This window comes from Chiloscyllium plagiosum, chromosome 29 (genome assembly GCF_004010195.1).
Source record: "Chiloscyllium plagiosum isolate BGI_BamShark_2017 chromosome 29, ASM401019v2, whole genome shotgun sequence".
NCBI lineage: Eukaryota > Metazoa > Chordata > Chondrichthyes > Orectolobiformes > Hemiscylliidae > Chiloscyllium > Chiloscyllium plagiosum.
Window position 1 is genome coordinate 8,056,374 of NC_057738.1, and position 20,665 is coordinate 8,077,038.

Sequence of the window (20,665 nt, forward strand, 5' to 3'; positions counted from 1 at the left end):
CAACATGACCTCCCAACCCCTGTACTCAATACCATGACCAATAAAGGAAAGCATACCAAATGCCTTCTTCACTATCCTATCTACCTGCGACTCCACTTTCAAGGAGCTATGAACCTGCACTCCAAGGTCTCTTTGTTCAGCAACACTCCCCAGGACCTTACCATTAAGTGTATAAGTCCTGCTAAGCTTTGCTTTCCCAAAATGCAGCACCTCGCAAGTTATGTTCTAGATATTTTGTTAGGAGGAGGACTCCATTAGAGGTGGCATTCCCTATCCTTCCATGCCAATCAGGGTTCTGTTCGAGTTTACATTGAAATCTCCAAGGAGGATCAGTTTGTCCCCTACTGGGACCAGAACCAAAGATTACTCAAGTTCAGTGTAGAATGCCTCCTTGATGTCATCGGTTGCTTCAAGTGTAGCAACACATGCAGTAATGACAGTGACATGCTGATTCCTCATTAGTTGAGAGTGTGGTGCAGGAAAAACACAGCAGGCCAGGCAGCATCTGAGGAGCAGGAGAATCGAGGTTTCGGGCTTATGCCTGAAACGTCGATTCTCCTGCTCCTCGGATGCCCCTTGACCTGCTGTGCTTTTCCAGCATCACACTCTCGACTCTGATCTCCAACACCTGCAGACCTCACTCTCTCCTAGTTGATTCCTCATTAAGGTGAACTGGGCAGTCACAAAGCATTGTTTCTCCCACAGGGAAAGCTGTTGAGGTCCCAGACAAATTGATTTTTGATGTTGAAGCTCACCCCATGGAGGTATAATTCTCCTTTGGAAAACCCAACTGGAAATTGGATGCCATCTGCCCTATTCATTGGTCTTCTCTTGAACATTTTGTCTCGTTCAAGATGGCAACATCAGTGTTAGGGATTTCCAAGTAATGACTATTGTGTAGTGCTCAGACTCGTCACAGTTTGGACTATCCATGAGCATGTTGACATCCCAGATTCCAAACTGAATCTTGATGAGTGGTGCTTAATTGTTCATGGTTTTAATTTCATGTGGAGCAGTCATTGCATGTCAACCACCACACAGTTTCAATAGCAAGGAACCTTGGTCAAACTGGAAGTATATTCTGAGATAACTGCAGACAAGCACAATGTGAGACATTAACATAGTAAGTTTCGTGTACACAGCTGGGTGTGACTCCATGGGCAGGACAGACTGAAGCCGAAAAATCAGTAGTTATATCTAGACTCAGTAGGAGACTGACGACAGTCTCTCAATCATTCCAGTGCTGGAGAAGGACAATAGACTGACCTGAGATACTTTAAGTATCACATTTTTATCAGATACCTACACACTTGTATGACCACAAGGCAATGAAACTGCTGTCCAGTTTGTGGCAAAATTAAAAGTAATTCCAGTCATGAATGACACTTTAATTGTGACATATTGCAAACTAATTAATTCTATTTGCTATAAATTCTGTCTTGAAATCTTATTCTCCACAATCACCTGATGAAGAAGCAGCGCTCCGAAAGCTAGTGTTTCCAAATAGGCCTGCTGGACTATAACCTGGTGTTGTGTGATTTTTAACTAAATAATTCCATCAATGTAAAGGGATCTGATGTTAATGTGTTGCCATAAATGGTAATTTGAAGAATTAGACATGCTGACATTGAAATGCATGGTGGTGGGGGTGAGAAAAGTTGTGTGATATCTCCAGAATCTTCATTGAGTTATCGGCCAGTTGGCAAACCTTGCATGATTAGGCTGGATGTCAATTGGATTCTAATACGTATCAATCAAACCTTGACTTTCACAGGATGACCTGAGTGCCGGGAAGGTCCAGAAAATGAAAGAGCGATTTATGTCAGCTTACGATGTCACTGCGGATGGAAAGCTGCAAATCCAGGAGGTAATCACATGTTACTAACTCCAGCTCAGTGTCTGTTCAGTGCAAGTCATGCAGATAAGTTATAAGGACTTGGTTTGTATTTCATTGAATACAGATCATAATGGGATGATTTGCTTTTGATTTTTAGGTTGTTTAAAGCAGCTGGTAGAATAAATAGTAAGAAACTATTTCCTCCTGTGGTGAGGATAGCACAGAGGCAGAACCTTAAAACTGGAGCGAAGCCAGAGAGGGCTAGCACCAGGAAGCATATTTTCACCAATAAAGTCATAGGAATCTGGTGTGTTCTCACTCACAAGGCTGTTGAGGCTTGGTTAATTCAATGTTTCAAAATTCAGATTTTTCAGGTCAAAAATTCAATAGGATTTTGATCCAAAGCTGGTAAATAGAGTCACTGATTAATGGAATGGGCTTGAGAGACTGAATGCCTTATATATGTTCTTCTGTTCCTTAAAACCCGTTTCACTATCGTCAGCCATTTTAGAAAATTAAATCACGGTAAGAAAACCTGAGAAATTTCCATGCTGTTTGGCTTTGCTGTACTATTTGAGTATGTTTTATATGACTTGAATAATGTTCATGACAGCATAAAGAATTTGTTGAGGAATTACTTGATAGTATGAGGGAACTAGATTAACATGAATAAAGCACTCAAATTCCCCTTCAGTGGTTTATATATTAATCTTGAATGTGTAAATTATATCAATTCAGAGTGTGGTAGAATACAATTCTGCTGATACAAGTGGCCTAAGTGCCTTATGGATGCCCCATTCTTGAGTTGCTAGATCTTTTCAAAATCTCTCAATTTATCACAGTGCAGTGCCACTCAACTCAATAGAGGTAATGCCCATTGTGAAGGCAGGACTTCAGCTACAAAGGACTTTGCAGTGGCTGCACTTACCAATACTGTCATGGACAGATGCATCTACTACAGATAGTTTGATGAGGACAAGCTCAAATACATTTTTCCCTTTTAGATTTCCTCATTAACAGCCAAAGGCCCAAACCACAACCTATGTCCTTTAGTCCTTGCTCTCTTTAGTCAGTGGTAATGCTATCAAGCCACATTCTGTAATGGACATTGAAATCTCCCAAACTAGAGTACGTTTAGTGCTCTCACCACCCTCAATGGGGTGTTCAACATGAAAGTGCACCATTTAATCAGCTGAAGGGGGTCACTAGGTGGTAAGTCATAGGAGGTTTACTTGCCCATGTTTAATGTAATGCCACAACTTCAGTGGGTCCAGAGTCAGTGTTGAGGACTCCCAAGGGCAATCCCTTTCCGACAGCATTCTCCAGGTGGATCTGTTTTGTGGGTGGTATAGGACATACTCAGTAATGGTGGTAGTCTTTGTAAGGTATGATTTTGTGAGAATGACTGTGTCAGAGTGTTGCATTAATGCTGTGGGACAGGTCTTTCAACTTTGGCACAGAGGATTTTATAGGGTCAACAGGGCTGTCTGTGCTGTGATCACATTTGGTACTTTGGTCAATGCTAGATGATTTATTTTGATTTCATTTTTTTAAATCAGATTTTGCAGCAGTTAGATACAACTGAGTGGTTTGCTAGGCCATTTCAGAGGATACTTAAGAGTAAAACACATTGCTTTAGGTCTGGAGTCAAGTGTGGGCTGATAAGGTGACTCTGGCAGACAACAGTGAACATTGAATACATTCACTGCTCACAATGGGGTCTCCTCATCATTAAGGAAATGAAGTGTAGAAGTGGTGACTCTTTCGTAGAACACGTACATTCCGAGTACTTCGCAGAACACCCACGTTCTGTCCACAAAAACAATCCTAACCTTCCAGTTGCTTGCCACTTCAACACAATCACCTGTTCCCTGGCCAGCATCTCTGTCTCAGGCTTGCTACAATGCTCACTCAGTGAAGCTCAGTACAAGATGGAAGAACAGCACCTCATTTTCCACTCAGGCACTTTACAGCCTTCAGGATACAACTTTAGGGCTTGAGCTGCCCCATGTCCTTTTCTCTAAATCCCTAACCCCACACACCAGGTCTCGTCATCTCATCGTCTGCTATTACGCACATCATATTGTTAGCCACTAACAACCCCCAATAATTGTTACTCACTCTCCTAGCCTGATTGTTATCCATGTCTTTGTTCTTGTCTCTCTTTGCTCTATCACTACCTACTGTTTACTCCTTACCCTCTGATCCCCACCATATCTTCTGCATGAAAACCGACATTTTCCTAGCTACCGTCATTTCTGAGGAAAGGTCACTGGATCCAAAATGTTAACTCTGATTTCTCTCCACAGATACTGTCAGACCTGCTGAGCTTTTCCAGCAATTTTTGTTTTTGTTTCTGATTTCCAGCCCCTGCAGTTCTTTTGGTTTTTATTAATGAATGAGATTTTTGTTGACACCACTTGGCAAAGGTTTTATGATCACTATAAAACTAGATATTATTTCCAGATTTATTAATTCATTTTAATTCTCTCATGAGTGGATTTGAACTCATATCCCCAGAGTACGAGGTTGGATCTCTGGATTACGAGCCCAGTGCCAGTGCCGCTGCCAGAGTTCCCGTCGAATTTCTTTCCAACTGTATGAGCCTTTCTATCAACGTCTGGAACTGGAAATCAATACTATAATTGGCTTACTGACACTGATTGCTGTCCATGCAACCTTGAAGTGGCTGCACAAATGCAATGTTGACCATCACCTCTCTGGATGTTATTTAAATCTGTGTCCTTTCACTTTAAAGGCTAACAGGGCTGTCATGTTATAGAAACTTATCATCCAAATGGAGTTGAATATTTAGTTCTGATTGAAATATGTTGTCAACATTTATTTAGTTAAGCAGTCCATAATTGATATGTAAAAAAAACTTCATTATGTCCACAGTTATGTAAAGGAAGAGGAGTAATCATGGGCCCTTGCACATAGGATCTAAGACATTCACAGTTTTTAAATAAAAAATGCAGAATGTCTAACCTTATACTCCTGCTCTGAAATTTTCACAAACTACACTCTTTCTCCGATATAATGTATTTCCTTAAATGCTCCCAGCAAACCCCTTTAATTTGGAGAGACCATAGTGACATTTGACTTAAATCAGTTCCATGTCAACTGCCCAATATCTTATCAATCTCCTGAGTTTTGGCAGGATCCAGTTGGGAAAACTAGAACATACAGTGTAGATACTAGACATCTGGGTAAATACTTCTGAATGTTTACAAATTTTTATTTCTTGGTGACCATCTAATATTGATGATCTCTAGTTGTATTCCTCTTCACAAATGGAAATACACTAACTTTGTGAGTGTGTTATTGAAACCTTTCATAATTTTAAAGACCTTTATTAGGACACTCTTCAATTTTCTCTTTTCAAGAGAAATGAGACTGAGGTAGTTCATCTTACTTTCTTAAGTATAACCTTACACGTTTATTTCATCCTTGTAAATCTTCAATACATCCCCTCAGTGTCTTAATATTGTCTTATAATCTAGAGACCAAAACATTACACAGTGCTTGAAGTGTGGTCTATCCAAGATTTGGGATGCATTTAGCATAGCTCCTCCATTGTTCACTTCTATCCTGCTAGAAATGGTTCCTGAGACTTGGTTTGCCTTTTATGTGGCCATCCTAACCTATGCCACTACTTTTTGGAAAAAAAGCAGTAAGTGCTGGAAATACTTAGTTCACAACCTGAAATATTGCACTGAATTTTTTCACTTTTGGCAAAGACTTTTGATTGAAATTCATGGCTGGTAGTCAGCAACAGCACATGTCGACTTTTCTCAACCAATTCCCCACTCTTCAGCTCTTTATTATGAAGGTGACCCCTTGGGTGACCAGCTGATGCTGTCATGTGACAAAATAGGCAGAAGTGCTCGCTTACACATTCCCAGCATACATAACCTTCAGTCCCATCATAACATTATATACTGCCAACTTGTGGAGGCTTGGATTTAACATTAATTCAGTTTAGGTCATCATTTTGATTTGGTTTGAATGGTAAGAGAGCATTTTTTGAAGTTCACTCAGATTTTTTGTCAAAGGCGAAGGCAGAGCTTGAGTTTGCTTTCTTAATGTAAACACTAAACAGAAATCAAACTATACGTGGAAAATATCGTGATTAGAGATAGAGGCAATGAAAGATTTGATTATTGAGCCTTAATCCAATGCAAAGCAAAATTTGTATCCAACTGTTTCACATTCTGTATCTCCTTATACTGATGTATAAGGTGATGATTCTTAACAGGGTTCACGTTCACGTTCATGTTACACTGGCTCCTCTACTCTATTGACATCAGACACATTTAATGGGTGGAGACAAGAGGTTCTGCTATAGATTTCAGAAGGAGCAGATTGGTCAGTTCTGACTCTCTAAGCTCCTAATAATTATGCCTGACCAGAAATAGGTGTATTTACTTCTATCATGCAATAAACCTTCCGTTTATCTAACAGCAGTGCCTGTTGTGTAGATATTTAATAATCTTTCTACCACAAATCCCTGAATAGGTCCAAGACAAAGCAACAACAAAGGCAGTGAACTATCTCAAGCAACCCTGACCCAATACCACATACTGGCAGAGGTAGCAAATGCCACACAGTACCAAAGGTGGCTATTGGGGAAAATACTATATAGTTGCAGCAATGTGGACCTGACACCCATCACAAAAAGAAAAATCTAGAAGAAAAAAAGCATGCAAATCACTCTAACAATTTAAGAGCATTGCTGCTTTAAAAAGGTACAGTCAGTTAGCTGCTGAAATGCAAGCTCAGCTCTTCAAAGACAAAACTTCATTTGGAAACTAGTCGGAAATGCTGGGACCCATGAGTTGTGATGAGGAAAAGCGAGAAAAGTCCATCACATTTAGAAAATACAGAACCCTTGGTGAATGTGCTCTCTATGGGGAACAACTGAAGGTAGACAAAGGTAAAGTTAGATATCCCTAGGGGAAAAATTACAAAATAATGTACGAGAAAGGAAAGGCAAAGAGTACAAAAGAAAGTTCTCACCCCTCAGAATGAGCATAGCCGCCATTGACAATCAACTCACAAGAGGATGCTACAGCAAGGAACAGTGAAAAAGACAGAAAAGAAATTTAAACCAGGGCTACAGATTGGGAAAGTCCTCAGTTTATTTCTGCTCAAAATAAGTAAGTTCAAAGAAATCTAGTGAAAGTCTATCAGAAGAACAAACGTCAGGGAAAAAAAAATGTTAACTGCATAATAATTAATTAAGCCATAATTTTAGCAGCAAGATTTAAAAGATCAGAGAAAAGAACAGGTACAGGAGCAGGTAAATAGATTGTGTGTGAATTAATCCTCAGTTTAAATGCAATTGGTACCACTCTACTTTGCTGTGTTCTTAAAGAAGCAGCTCACTTTGGGGTCAAGCTGCAATTAAGCTAAAACTGAACTAAACAACTTCTCAACACTGCTGCTGGGAAAATGTAAAATGCTCATAAGAGTGCAGATTAATTTTGGCATGCAAGCTCTGCTGTTGTAAATTCCTTGTTATTGGCCTTACAAATGTAAAATTATGTCATAAATGCACAAGTCAGTGCTACCATCAGTCCATTTGCACTCAATGGTCAAAATTTTTAATTGATGGAGATGATTGCCATCAACCTAACAGCCAGGACCTGTACTAAAGAGCACCCAAACATTCAGACTATTCTCATCCATATTAACTCTAAGGCTACATGTTTGGTGTTAATCAGGACAATAGAGCATCGAAAGAAGCACTTAGCCCATCAGGCCTATGCTCAATACAAAAACTCTTTGAGCTATTTTTGTGAGGTTAGTCGTGATGTTTACCAATGTTAAATATTAAATGACGTAAAACTGATCTTCGAACACAAGCACAGAACTCAATTTATAGATTCTTTTTTTAATAAAAATATATCAAGATTCTGTGATCTGACATTTAATCTTTTAAATCTGCAGTTGGCAAATATGATCCTGCCTGAAGATGAAAACTTTCTTCTGCTATTCCGCCGTGAAACTCCATTGGACAATAGTGTGGATTTCATGCGGGTAGGTAGCCAGCCTCTGGGTTAGAAACGGAGGCTGATTTATACATAGCCCATAGTAAACTGTGGGATAAAACTCGTATACATAATTTATTCAGGCATTGAGATAACAAATGCGGTAACACTCTTCACTTATTTATTACATGAGAGTAGAGACTGATTTTCTTTTGAATGGGCTCACCTCAGGGCCATAGTTAGTATAAAAGTTAGTTCTTTGTGCTATGAAGCATTCACATTGCTCCCTTCTGAACACTTTCTAAGGTCACTAAAACACCATCACATGGGTGTATCAGAGCTAGACACAATACTCTACATGTGGTCTGATCAGCTACAAAATGGTATGCTTTGATTTATATTTTATGAATCTATTCATATATCCCACCTAATGTTTCTCTATTTTGGACATGAAGCTTCAATGATCTGTGCATAAAAACACCGAAACCTTTTTCTCAATTGATCCATTTCAGTATTGTGCCTTATAAATTATAAATGTACTTTGTGTTGATCCACTGAAAATGCTTGATACCATATTTATCGAAGTTAACTGCTATAGCCCCCTCCCCTAGCATAGTCTTTTTGTATGTAATTGCACTCCCCTACCATCTAAAATCTTGCACATCATCTGCAGGCTGCCTGTACATGAAACACTTTATTAAAGATAGTGCAGTGTAGAAGTTTGAGGAGCAATCCCTGGGCAACAGTCACAGTAATGTGTCTCCAAACTGAACCACATTTGTTAACTGCAGCTTTTTAGTAAAAAGATTAGAGTTAATTGCTCATAAAATGTCTCAAAATTCCATTGATCTAACCTGTCTTGGAATGAGTTTTTGATGACTTGTCAAATCAAATGCTACCATTAGAATTTTGAGTCTGTGATGGCTGTATTCAAACAATTGATGCACTTGTGTATTCTTGTGTCTGTTGTAGTGCTACTCTTACATTAATCCACAACATGACTTTTGCCAGTCAGAAACAACAAATAATCATGGTATCCTGCACATGAGCAAAATGCAGGAAGCCCTGCAGGAAGTGGACTTGTGTTACATTGGTGAAGTCAGAATCATGTTTGGTTCTAATTCCACCCCTAAGGTATACATGAACACTACCACCTACAAATAGCCCTGCAAGTTGTTCAGCAGCATGAATTAGAAATACTGTATATCTTTATTTCTTCGTCACTGGGTCAAAGTCCTAGAACCCCCTACCTAACAGCCCTGTGAGAATACCTGGCAGGGAGAGGACAGGAAGGGATTCAAGAAGATGGTTGGTCCATCATCCTCTTTTCTAGAAGTGTTAAGGATGGGCACCCACTTCTGCCTTTGCCAGTGATGTCCACATCCCATTAATGAACAAAAAAACAGCTTGCACCTGTACTGGGAGAAGTGGAAGACATTCACCAACGCTTATCCCTGAGACAGCGTGACTATTTTGACAGTGCTTTTTAGATTAGAATAGATTAGATTACTTACAGTGTGGAAACAGGCCCTTCGGCCCAACAAGTCCACACCGACCCGCCGAAGCGCAACCCACCCATACCCCTACATTTACCCCTTACCTAACACTATGGGCAATTTTAGCATGGCCAATTCACCTGACCTGCACATCTTTGGACTGTGGGAGGAAACCGGAGCACCCGGAGGAAACCCACGCAGACACGGGGAGAACGTGCAAACTCCACACAGTCAGTCGCCTGAGGCGGGAATTGAACCCGGGTTTCTGGCGCTGTGAGGCAGCAGTGCTAACCACTGTGCCACCATGGAACTTGCTCAACACAAACTGGCTGCCATTATTTTCTGTATTCTGACAACAGGAATGCTTTGTTGGATTTTGAATTTCCTGAGGTCATGAAAGGTGCTTTATATGACAAGTCTGTTTTTAAACCACCATGAGTTAGCATGAACTACACTTCGGTACGCAAAGTTGTACAGGAAAAATCAAAAGTGCAAGGTCAATGAATCCAGATTCTGATTTCAATGCCTTACTGCAAAAGATCCAAACTGACTGAAATTGTTTTCAGAGTGATCTGTCTAATCTTGATTCAAGGTTGTCTCATTCAAATTTCTGTTGATTCAATCCTTTTAGCGCTGAAGACTTACTATGTTGTTCTAATTGTTTTACATGGCTCAAATTACTAAATTAAAACAAAACAATTTCATATTATCAGTAGTTGTTCGGACACATTTTGAGAAATTTGTGGATTTCAGTCAAATTTAATAATAAGACTTGAAGTCATTGGTGGTTGAAGTAATAATTGGACCAAGAATTAAGATATAATCACATTGGAAGTCAATGCTTAATGGATGATACATGACTCCTGCTTTGTACATCTATTGTAAGATTATAAATCTGATTGGTGCTGGAGTGTCCAAAACAATTAATTCCTGTTGTCCTTTTCAGATCTGGCGTAAATATGATGCAGACAGCAGTGGATATATTTCAGCCACTGAACTCCGAGTAAGTCACCTCTTGAGAGGAAACACAAATGTTATTCAAGTGATAGCGTGTTATGTGTAACATTCTCCACTAGAAACAATTTTTTCACAAATTGGCTAGTTAGTGGCTAGAGGACAGATTCTCTAAACTGGATAGCCAATAGAAAGTTGTTCAGGTCTGGTTCAAGTTAAAAATCACACAACACCCGGTTATAGTCCAACAGGTTTATTTGGAAGCACTAGCTGTTCAGGTCTGGTTCATGAGAGAAATGCCCTATCTGTCTATTTTAAACACTTCAAATTAGAAATGGCCTCACTAGCCAGGCTGACACGGTGATGGAGATCCTCCCCAGGATATTTCTAGCTATAGCCATGGCCAAACAGGTGACAGAGTCTTATCAAGGTCTAACAGAGATGCTAACTAATTGGCCCTCTGTCAGGGGGGGGGGGCTTCCAGCGGCTAGCCTCGTTTCTGACAGCTTGGAGGATGCACAGGCCAACTGGAAACTTCCAGCCAGCCTCAGACAATAGGCCTAAATGTCCCATTAACCCAACTCAATTATTTATCCCTCTAGCGGGTGGTAGCTCTTCAGCCATCCCACTTTCAGAAAAATGGCCTAGGGTAGGATGGTGCTAGAAAACCAGCACGCCTGCCAACAGCGTATATGCTGCTTTCATACTCTCACCCTGTGACCCTGATTCATGTAGGAGCATCTTCCTCTCTGTCCCCTCATTAGATAATCTGTGATTCACAAAATGTACAGGAAAAGAACCCTTCAACCTGAGCTGTGCCTCCATGTTGGTACTTTCGTTTTAATGAGCAGGTTATAGGTTCAAGCCTCCACACTGGAGATTTGTGCACCAAATATAGCTTCACACTTCAGTACAGTCGTGAAGGAGCACTGCACTGTTTGCTATAAATTCTGTATCTTACAATCTTATATTCACAACCACCTGATGAAGAAGCAGCGCTCCAAAAGCTAGTGCTTCCAAATACACTGGTTGGACTATAACCTGGTGTTGTGTGATTTTTTAACTGTGTACACCCCAGTCCAACACTGGCACATTACCCGCACCCGCACCAACCAATCCAACCATCCAGTGGCTGAACACTTTAACTCCCCCTCCCACTCTGCCAAGGACATGCAGGTCCTTGGCCTCCTCCATTGCCAGACCTTGACCACACGATGCCTGGAGGAAGAGCGCCTCATCCCCACCCCCTCTCTGGCCTATCACCCTCACCCTCACCTCCTCCCACTTATCGTATTCCCAGCACCCCTCCCCCAAATCCCCTCTCCCATTCCTTTTATCTCAGCATGCCTGGCACACCAGTCTCATTCCTGAAGAATGGCCTGTGCCCGAAACGTCGATTCTCCTGCTCCTCGGATGCTGCCTGGCCTGCTGTGTTTTTCCAGCATCACATTTTTCACCTCCACATTATGCACTGTCAGAGGTTCTATCCATTCTCTTAAATGAGAGGCTCCATCTGTCTCCGTGATCACCTGGCCCAGTTTTGAAGATAATCAGAATTTAGAATCCCTACAGTGTGAAAACAGGCCCTTCGGCCCAACCAGTCCACACCAACCCTCCAAAGAGTAACCCACCCAGACCCATTCCACTCCCCTATATTTATCCATGACTATTAAACTACACGATGGGCAACTTAGCATGGCCAATTCACCTAACCTGCACATCTTTGGACTGTGGGAGGAAACCGGAGCACCCGGAGAAAACCCACGCAGACATGGGGAGAATATGCAATCAAACCCAGGTCCGTGGCGCTGTGAGGCAGCAGTGCTAACCACTGTGCCACCATGCTGTCCTGTGGTGGTAACCATGGTGTTCTCCCAGATGTGCTGGTTAATATTTATCCTTCAAACAGCATAACATGAAAATACTATGTAACCATTTGAATATGTTAAATGTGAGATCTTCCTCTGCACTGATTGAGTGTCAGTTCTGACATTACAACAAAAAAAGGCAGTTCAAAATTCGTGAATTGTCTATAAGGCAATTTGGTCTGAGGTCATGAAAAGATTGTAGTAATTCACCTTTCAGAACAAGTTTTATAATTTATGATGGTTGCTTTATCTTTTAAAATTATAAACACTAAATAAGTAATAAAGATCTGATCATTCTTAAAAAAATAGAAAATTAACTCATACTTGTTTGAATTTAGTGCTTAAAATGTATTTGTTCAGTACTATTGTACTTCTGTGTTTAAAATAATTTGTTACAGTACCATTCCTCTAATTCTCTGTTTTACGACTTCATTTTATAACAGGATAATATGTTGCAAAGTTAGGAACCTATTGATTTGAATCTTATGGTCTGTGCATTATGTATCCTCTAGAATTCCTAATATCAGTCATTACATTGGGTTAATGGTCAATACTTAGAGTTTATGATCAGGTTGTAGGCTTTATGGTGAATGCATTGTACTTATGATGATTGCTTAGAGTTTATGGTTAGCATACAAGTTTACAGTCAGTATGGAAGTGTTACAGGTCAGTGAGCAGAGTTTATGGACAGGGCAGAAGATGTGTGACTCAGTGCATAGGTTATATGTCTCAGTCACAGCATTATTACAGAGCAGGAGGAAACCATTCTCTATATGACCATTGCTTAAATCAATTCTCCTGTCTTCTCCCTATAATCCTACATAATGTTTCTTTTCAAATAGAAGGCTATTCCCATTCAATACATCAATTGAACCTGTCTCTACTACACACTCAGGCAGTGCAATCCACTTGCTATGTGACCATTTCTCCTGTTAACACTGGGGCAGTGCCTTGTGAATCAAGCCTTGCTATTCCTAAATCTTAATTTTTTTTTCAACTTGGACACATTATCCCAAACTTACCTGACATTCAGATTAAGATTGATAGAAAGTATGGGCCAATTTCTTAAAAGAATTAAAAGAAGAATTATTATTTATTACAAGTAATTGGGCTAATGCTACAGGTAAGAGATGTAAACCATTGGCATATGACATTACTAACTAAACTCTAATCTCCTTATATATTTCTCTTTACACAGAGACACAAGGCAAGTAAATAAGGAAAATAGTTTACTGGCAGAGATAGAGAAACTGGAAAGTCAGTTTAGTGATCTTTGTTTTCTAGTTTTGATATTGAGATGATCCTTTTTAAGCTGCCTGAATACCTTGTTTAGATGTCTTTCTCTAGTTTGTAAAAACAGAGTGACTGATAGATTCACTTGGAAAATGTCTCTGATGCATCAATTCAAAAGCTTGCAGCAACTGCTGCAGGAAAAGTACTGCAAGAAAAGCATTTTTCATGCTTAAATTGCAGATTTAAGAGAATAGAAAGCTTCTGGGCTCTGTATCGCCCTAATGTGTTCCCAGATCCACCGATGAACCAATTACACAGTTGTCAGCAAGCAATATGTCTCGGTCATTGATAATTGTCACTAATCGAAGTTAAAAATCACACAACACCAGGTTATAGTCCAACAGGTTTAATTTGATGCAGTAGCTTTCGGAGCACTAGCTTTCGGAGGTGAGACACAACCACCTGATGAAGGAGCAGCGCTCCGAAGCTAGTACTTCAAATTAAACCTGTTGGATATAACCTGGTGCTGTGTAATTTTTAACTTAGTACACCCCAGTCCAACACTGGCATCTCCAAATCGTCTCTAATCAACTTCTTGTCACCAACAAGAACTACATCAGTGCACACCCTCTGCCCCAGATTGCCTGCAATCTGAACTTCAATTCCTGCTTGTTCAAACGGTTCTTTACAATACCTATCAGGTTACTTGCTTACAACATCCATTTCAAACTTTTTTTTAACTTTTCTTTCTTATTTCTTAAAAATGCAAAAATGAAAATCATGGTCTTATGCTCGTATTTTATGCTTCTATTGCCAATTATTTAAGTCAGTGTAATACAGCATTGTAAATAATTTTTAAAAAGGTTAAAATAGCAGAATAATCTTTCTTTTTTATGGGCTTTGAAAATGCTCTTAGTTGTTGTGCAAAATCCCTTTCCTGCCTGGACTACAGGTTCGGGTCTTACTCTGTGTACACAATGGGTGTGCTTTAATCAACCTTCTTTCTTTCAGTTTCTATTATTACACTTATTAGTCCAACAGTTGGCCTTCACATGTGCAAGGGTCCATCCTTGGGTGCTTGATCTGCCAAGCAAGACCTCTTCACGACTTCAGTGGTAAACCAGACCATTCCCCTAAGCTGCAGGATGTTTTTAGTGTGAAATATATCTCTCATGCCAATGGTCTCATCCACTTCAGGAAGTCAAACCATCATGGCATATGTATTTATCCAATCACCTCTCAGCTGGGGTTGTTGCCAGGCAGTTGTTTCTGCCTTTGCCTTTGCTTATCTTATGGCCTTCTTCCTGTTTAACCCAGCATTTATTATTCAAGGCTTCCTTGAAGTCTCATTTGTTATCAGGCTCAGGTGGAGAATAATAATTCTTCCAAATTGTCAAAAAAGAAAAACCGACCTTTTTAAACCTTGTTTCACTGTAATAGCAAATCATAAGCTGTCCATTGTATATTTCTTAAGTCATTGTTGGCTACCTTCCTTCAGCCTCCCTTTATCCATTCCCTGCAGATGGGATTGCCAACAATATATCAGTACAAAACACTAACAGAAATTAGCACATAAATAACTGGCACTAAAAATGACTAACTAATTACTGTAAATGGTAAGAAACAGAGTTTAAAATCTATATAAAATATGCAAGGGTTTGATCTTACAATTCAATATTTATCTGATAATTTTCATTTCCTTTTCAACAGTCCTCCTCAATTGAGCTGTTGTCCAGGTCCAGGAGTACATGACATTTTAATCCAACAGATTACAACAGGATACTATGTTACTTCAATTTATATATTAATTGACTGTGTATTTCTGATTTAGTTACAATATAACTGAATTAAATTGATTTTATCCTTTTTCTGATAAAAAGAGTTAAATATAACATAATTTCCTAATTCAGCAAATTAGTCAGGAAGAGTAGTAATGTCATTGATTGGATGCGATAGAGACTAAAGCTCTAGAGAGAAGTCTTTAAATCCCACCTTGAATTTAAATTCAAGGATGAATCGTGACTGAAAAGCTAGGCTTAGTAATGGTGATTATGATAACTATCATTGATAATTATTAAAAATCAATCTGGGTTCATCCTTTAGGAAAGGAGCTCTGCTGTCCTACATGTGACTCCGGATCCATATCAATGTGATTGACTTTTATTTGTCCTTGAAATATGAAAGCTGCTGATTTTAAGGGCAATTAAGGATCAACAACAAATGCTGGCATTGCCAGCAATGTCCACATTCTCTAAAAGAATAAAGAAACTGGACCGTCAGTTTGACCAACGCACTGGCATTACAAAGGATGCTATGTAATTGGGATGATGCTGACAACCTCCTACAAAAATTAGATTGGTACAAATTTTGCATGTACCAGACCTTACCTGCTCCATCTTTCATTGAAATACAATACTTTCACGAACAAAGTGCTATTTTAACTGGACATTAGGCATTTAACTTTGTTTGGTCTGTTTGATGAACAGAACTTCCTGAGAGACCTATTCCTTCAACACAAGAAAATGATTTCAGATGACAAGCTAGATGAATACACAGACACGATGGTGAGCATCCTTGTTACTTGTTGCAAACTCCACCTAGTGCAGACAAAAAACTTGTTGGTCTTTTTAAAATCAATGTTGGCTTCAATGGCACTACAATTCACATTCCATTTATTCTGTAATTTTGCATATATCTGAACCCAAACATTTTTCTGCAATTTCCTAATGATTTAAGTATGCTCTTCAGTGTATTTCTAACTAATTTGGACATGACTGTTTACTTTCTTTTCATGTAATGGATATATTAGGTTGGATTTGAAAATCATGCCTGGAGATTTGTATGTCAGCTGATAATGAATGTCTTTATAGTGAAAGAGTTGTCTGTCTATAATTGGAAATCAGAGACACATTGTCCTTATCATTGAAGCTAACACAGATGAAGACCAGATATGGTTTATTGATTCTGATGAAGAGTCATTGGACTTGAAATGTTAACTCTGCTTTCTATCCACAGATGCTTTCAGACCTGCTGAGTTTCACCAGCAATTTCTCTTTTTGTTTCATATCTCCAGCATCCACACTTCTTTGTTTTTTTGTTTATAAGAGACTGGATTTCGCTAATTTGTTCCTTCATCTAAGTTAATAACTAGCCCTAATTCTCCCTCTTATAGTATTTTGTGTTGCAAAGGAGAGGGAAGCAAGCAGGTTTCTCTAAAGTTTATATTTTTGAGCAGACTGCTGTGAGACTGAGTTACAAGGTCATCACTTTTCCCCTTTTTAACTTTAGGGATGCCTATGGTTTGGGATGAGTCAATACAATGAGGGACTGGAATGCACAATAAATGACAGATTTGTGGTTTGTTTATCAAACAGACTATATTTCCTTCCCCTCAGAACTGAGGTCAGTCATCATAACACAATTGCTGCCCTGACTGGCATCAGTTAACTCGGCACACGCTACAAAATTGAACCCAGGGCTTCCTTGGTTTGCAACCTTGGGTCTACACCAGGCAGTGAGTTAATCAGCTGTACTGCTAATGGAGCCAATTGATTTTGTGTCATGTAAAGCTCACAGTGGTGATTATTTATGAAGCAATGATAACACGTTTCCCAATAATGTCTAAGGTACTTAAATCATTCAAGCTATTTGCATAATAGCTTCATGCATAGCTTTAGTTGTGGTTATTGTTAATATTTCATTCACAGCATTTGCGAGAGGTCTATGATAGAATTAATTTTCGAAAGTTATATCTGAGTAGAATTTAACATTTTGAACAGAGATGCAAGGAGCTCCTATCCACCACCCTCTATCTTGTTGAACTTGTTCTGACATTGAACGATTTCTTTAACTCCACTTGTCCTTCAACCGAAAGGTGTTGCTATGGAAATCCACGTGGGTTCTAACTATAACTGTCTTTTTATGAAATATATCTTTGCTGCAGCCCCAGTCCAGCTGTATCATTAATGTGTTTTCCGACTCTCACTATAAACTGAAAAATGTCATATTTTTCAGGCTGACAGGAATGTCATGAGTGGTGTGTCTGAGAGATCAGTGCTGGGGCATCAACTGTTTTCAATTTATATAAACGATTCAGATGAAAGGACTGAGGATATGGTAGCTAAATTTGCTGGTGACACAAAATTAGCTAAGAAAGTGAATAATGAAGAGGACATAAGTCTGAAGATGTGCAGGATAGATGGATTGGCCATGGGGGAATGCAGTCGAAAAGTGTGGCAGGAAAAGCACAGCAGGTCGGGCAGCATCCAAACAACGACAGGTGAATCAACATTTCAGGCATAAGCCCTTTATCAGGAATGCAGGGTTACAGGGATAGGGTAGCTGGGTTGCTCTGGGTGGGCTGTTCTCTGTAGGGGTTGAAGTGGACTCAATGGGCCAAATGGCCTGTTTCCATACTTTAGGTTTTCTATGATAAGGAGCCTGTAAAGGGATATAGATAAGCTATGTGAATGAGCAAAGATCTGGCAAATGGAATAAGAAATTAATAAGTGTAAAATTGTCCATCTTGACAGAAAGAATAAAAAGAAAGATTGTCTAAATGGTGAACTGTTGTAGAGTTTTCAGATGCAGAGTGATCTGGGTGTCCAGGTACGTGAATCACAGAAGGTTAATATGCATGTACAGCAAGTAATGTGGAAAGTTAATAGGATGTTATGTTTTATTGTGAGGGGTATGGAATTCAAAAGTACATATACAAGGCATTGTATAGTCTACAGTTCTTGTCACTGTACTTACAGATATTAATGTGTTGGAAGCAGTGTAGAGCAGATTTATGAGACTAATATCAGGAATAAGCAGATGGCCTTATGAAGAAAACCTGGTCAGGTTATCCTCTGGAGTTTAGAAGAATCAGAAGTGACTTAATTGGAACAAAGAAAATCGTGAGGGGACTTGACCCGGTGGATGGTGAGGAGAATCTAGAACTAGGGGTTGCAGTTTAAAAATAAAGGTCCCCCATTTAAAACAGATGAGGAAAGAAGCATTTCTGAGGGTTGAGAGCTTTTTGAATTCCCTTCTCCAAAAGGCTGTGGATGCAGAATCTTTAAATCCTTTTCAGGCAGAGTTGGATTGGTTCTTGATTACCGAGGGAATGAAAGGTATTCAGGAATTCAGAGTCAAGTTTAAAATTAGATCAGCCATGACCTTTTTGAATAGTGAGGCAGGTTTGGATGGCCAAGTGGTCGTCTCTTGTTCCTTGTTCATATATTTGTATCAACTTTGCTTCTAACTGGAATTCTTCCTTCTCTTGCCTGTGCGTTTCTCTAATTCTTCCTCTCCTTCCTTGAATTCTCTGTCTCATTTCCTGGTGATAACCTTTTGACTAATATCCATTAAATGCTAATTGATACCCAAGACATTTTGACTCCATTTCCTTCCACCTTACTTCCATTCCATTCTCCTGGTTTTCTGTCTCCATTGTATTCTTTGTGAAATACTAGCTGTAATATTCACAATGTCTCCCCTTTTTTCTAAATTGAGAATTACCTCTCCTCCATGGTTGAATTGGACCCTTGACATTCTGTTCTGTTTTCCATTCCTGCTGATGTCCTTTTTTTCTCTTGTGTGAATCCTATGGGGATCCCCTTGTGAACTTGGCACCCATCAGCTTTCACATTCAGTCAATCATCTGCCATCTTGCCAGCCCCAGTGTTGCCACAACCAAATGCACCTTACCCTGATCCAGTCCTCAGTCTCAACCCAACCCCCACCACAATATAATCTAAATCTACACCCTCTCCAATTCCAACAATAAATTTTCATGTATCTGCTTTATTATATTGTTTGTCCTCATAATCCCACACCCAAACAATCCTTCCAAGTGAAAGATTGCTTTGCACATACTTTTACTAATTTAGTATGTAGTATACACTGCTCAAAATACTTTGTGCTAAGGAGATAAAATACGGACTGTGACCACTTGATAGAACACGTCTGGTTGATCCATAAATGGGACCCCAAGTTCCATGTCCCCTGCCATTTTAATTCTCTGCTTCACTCCCATTCTGACCTCCACTGCTCCTGTGAAGTCTAATAGAAGCCAGAGGAATAGTACCTCATCTTTCAGATACTTTACAGCCTCCTGGATTCAACAGCAAGCTTAACAATTTCAGATCACAACTTCTCTCTTTTATTAAATGGAAGTTATTGGCTGTGATGATGATGCTCCTTTAACAAGGTTGGGTTGTCCTTAGTTTTTATTTCAAAGGGGTCATAAACGCATAGATTCTAACGTGTCTGCTTTGGATGGGTTTTAAGGTCAATTTAGTTGTTGCTACGGTAAAAGGTTGCCTAAGGTAAAAGCCTTTCAAGTTTAAAAACACACTTGTACAATGAAAGGGGAATGGCCAGTTCCCCCAGTTTATCTTTTTTCTGCTCTGGTTTAGTTTGGTTGGTTTTAGCAAGCAGTTAGTTTTTTTGAGGCTGTTGGTCAAAGTAATGGCATGCTATGATTTGATGTAAAATGTGAAACTAATTTACTGTTCTGATCACTTACTAAATCTCATCGCTGCTTTATTTCAGATGAAATTTTTTGATAAAAACAAAGATGGCCGTCTGGATCTCAATGACTTGGCAAGGTTAGATATTTACTATACTCAGAACAAAATCTGTTACAAGAAATTGTTTTGTTAGAGAAAATTTCAGATTCACACCATCCTTTAAGTGAAAACATAGTTCCTCATATCACTGTAGAATGACCAAGTTCTGATTTTAAGATTGTGTCCCATTGTACTAGATAAGACAGCCTCTCAGTCCCTAATCCAGCGAATCTTTCTATAATATTAAACACCCCAATTTAAATAAATTCTCTATCTATACCCGAGGGAAATATAGCCAAATTTATTATTCTTGTTCTCATAATAAAATCCTTGAAATCCTGGTCTCCTTGTTGATTTCAAACGCAGCATCCCTTTACAAAATCCTGGACCTATCTACATAGCTTACTGCCTTACAAATTAGAGTTTCATATGAAATGTTATATATACAATAAGAGAGTTTAAGGTTACTGCAGATTATATCTGCCATAAATGCTGTTGGATGCGAATCTTATCAGATCGAGTGGATCGGTTGGAAACAGATAGAAGCGATGAGGAATTTGTAACAGCAACAGTATGTGATGGATGGCAGTTGTAGGAAGGGGGAAAGTCTCAGATACAGTCACATAGATGGGCTAACTCCAGGAAGGGTAAGAGAGGTAGGCACCTAGGGCAGGAGTCTTTTGTGGATATATCCATTTCAAACAGGTATGTTGTTTTGGAAAATGTA

At 39.3% G+C, this 20,665-nt stretch overlaps 1 protein-coding gene across 2 annotated transcripts in view; it reads left to right on the forward strand.

Moving 5' to 3' along the window:
- Window positions 1-20,665, forward strand: part of scgn (secretagogin, EF-hand calcium binding protein) — a 58,998-nt gene that overhangs the window by 19,946 nt on the left and 18,387 nt on the right. For both annotated transcript variants that reach the window (XM_043719098.1, XM_043719097.1), the window contains exons 3-7: window positions 1,775-1,867; window positions 7,790-7,879; window positions 10,273-10,329; window positions 15,868-15,945; window positions 19,922-19,977. In XM_043719098.1, coding sequence (XP_043575033.1) covers window positions 1,775-1,867; window positions 7,790-7,879; window positions 10,273-10,329; window positions 15,868-15,945; window positions 19,922-19,977 — 374 coding nt within the window. The remainder of the gene's footprint in view (window positions 1-1,774; window positions 1,868-7,789; window positions 7,880-10,272; window positions 10,330-15,867; window positions 15,946-19,921; window positions 19,978-20,665) is intronic.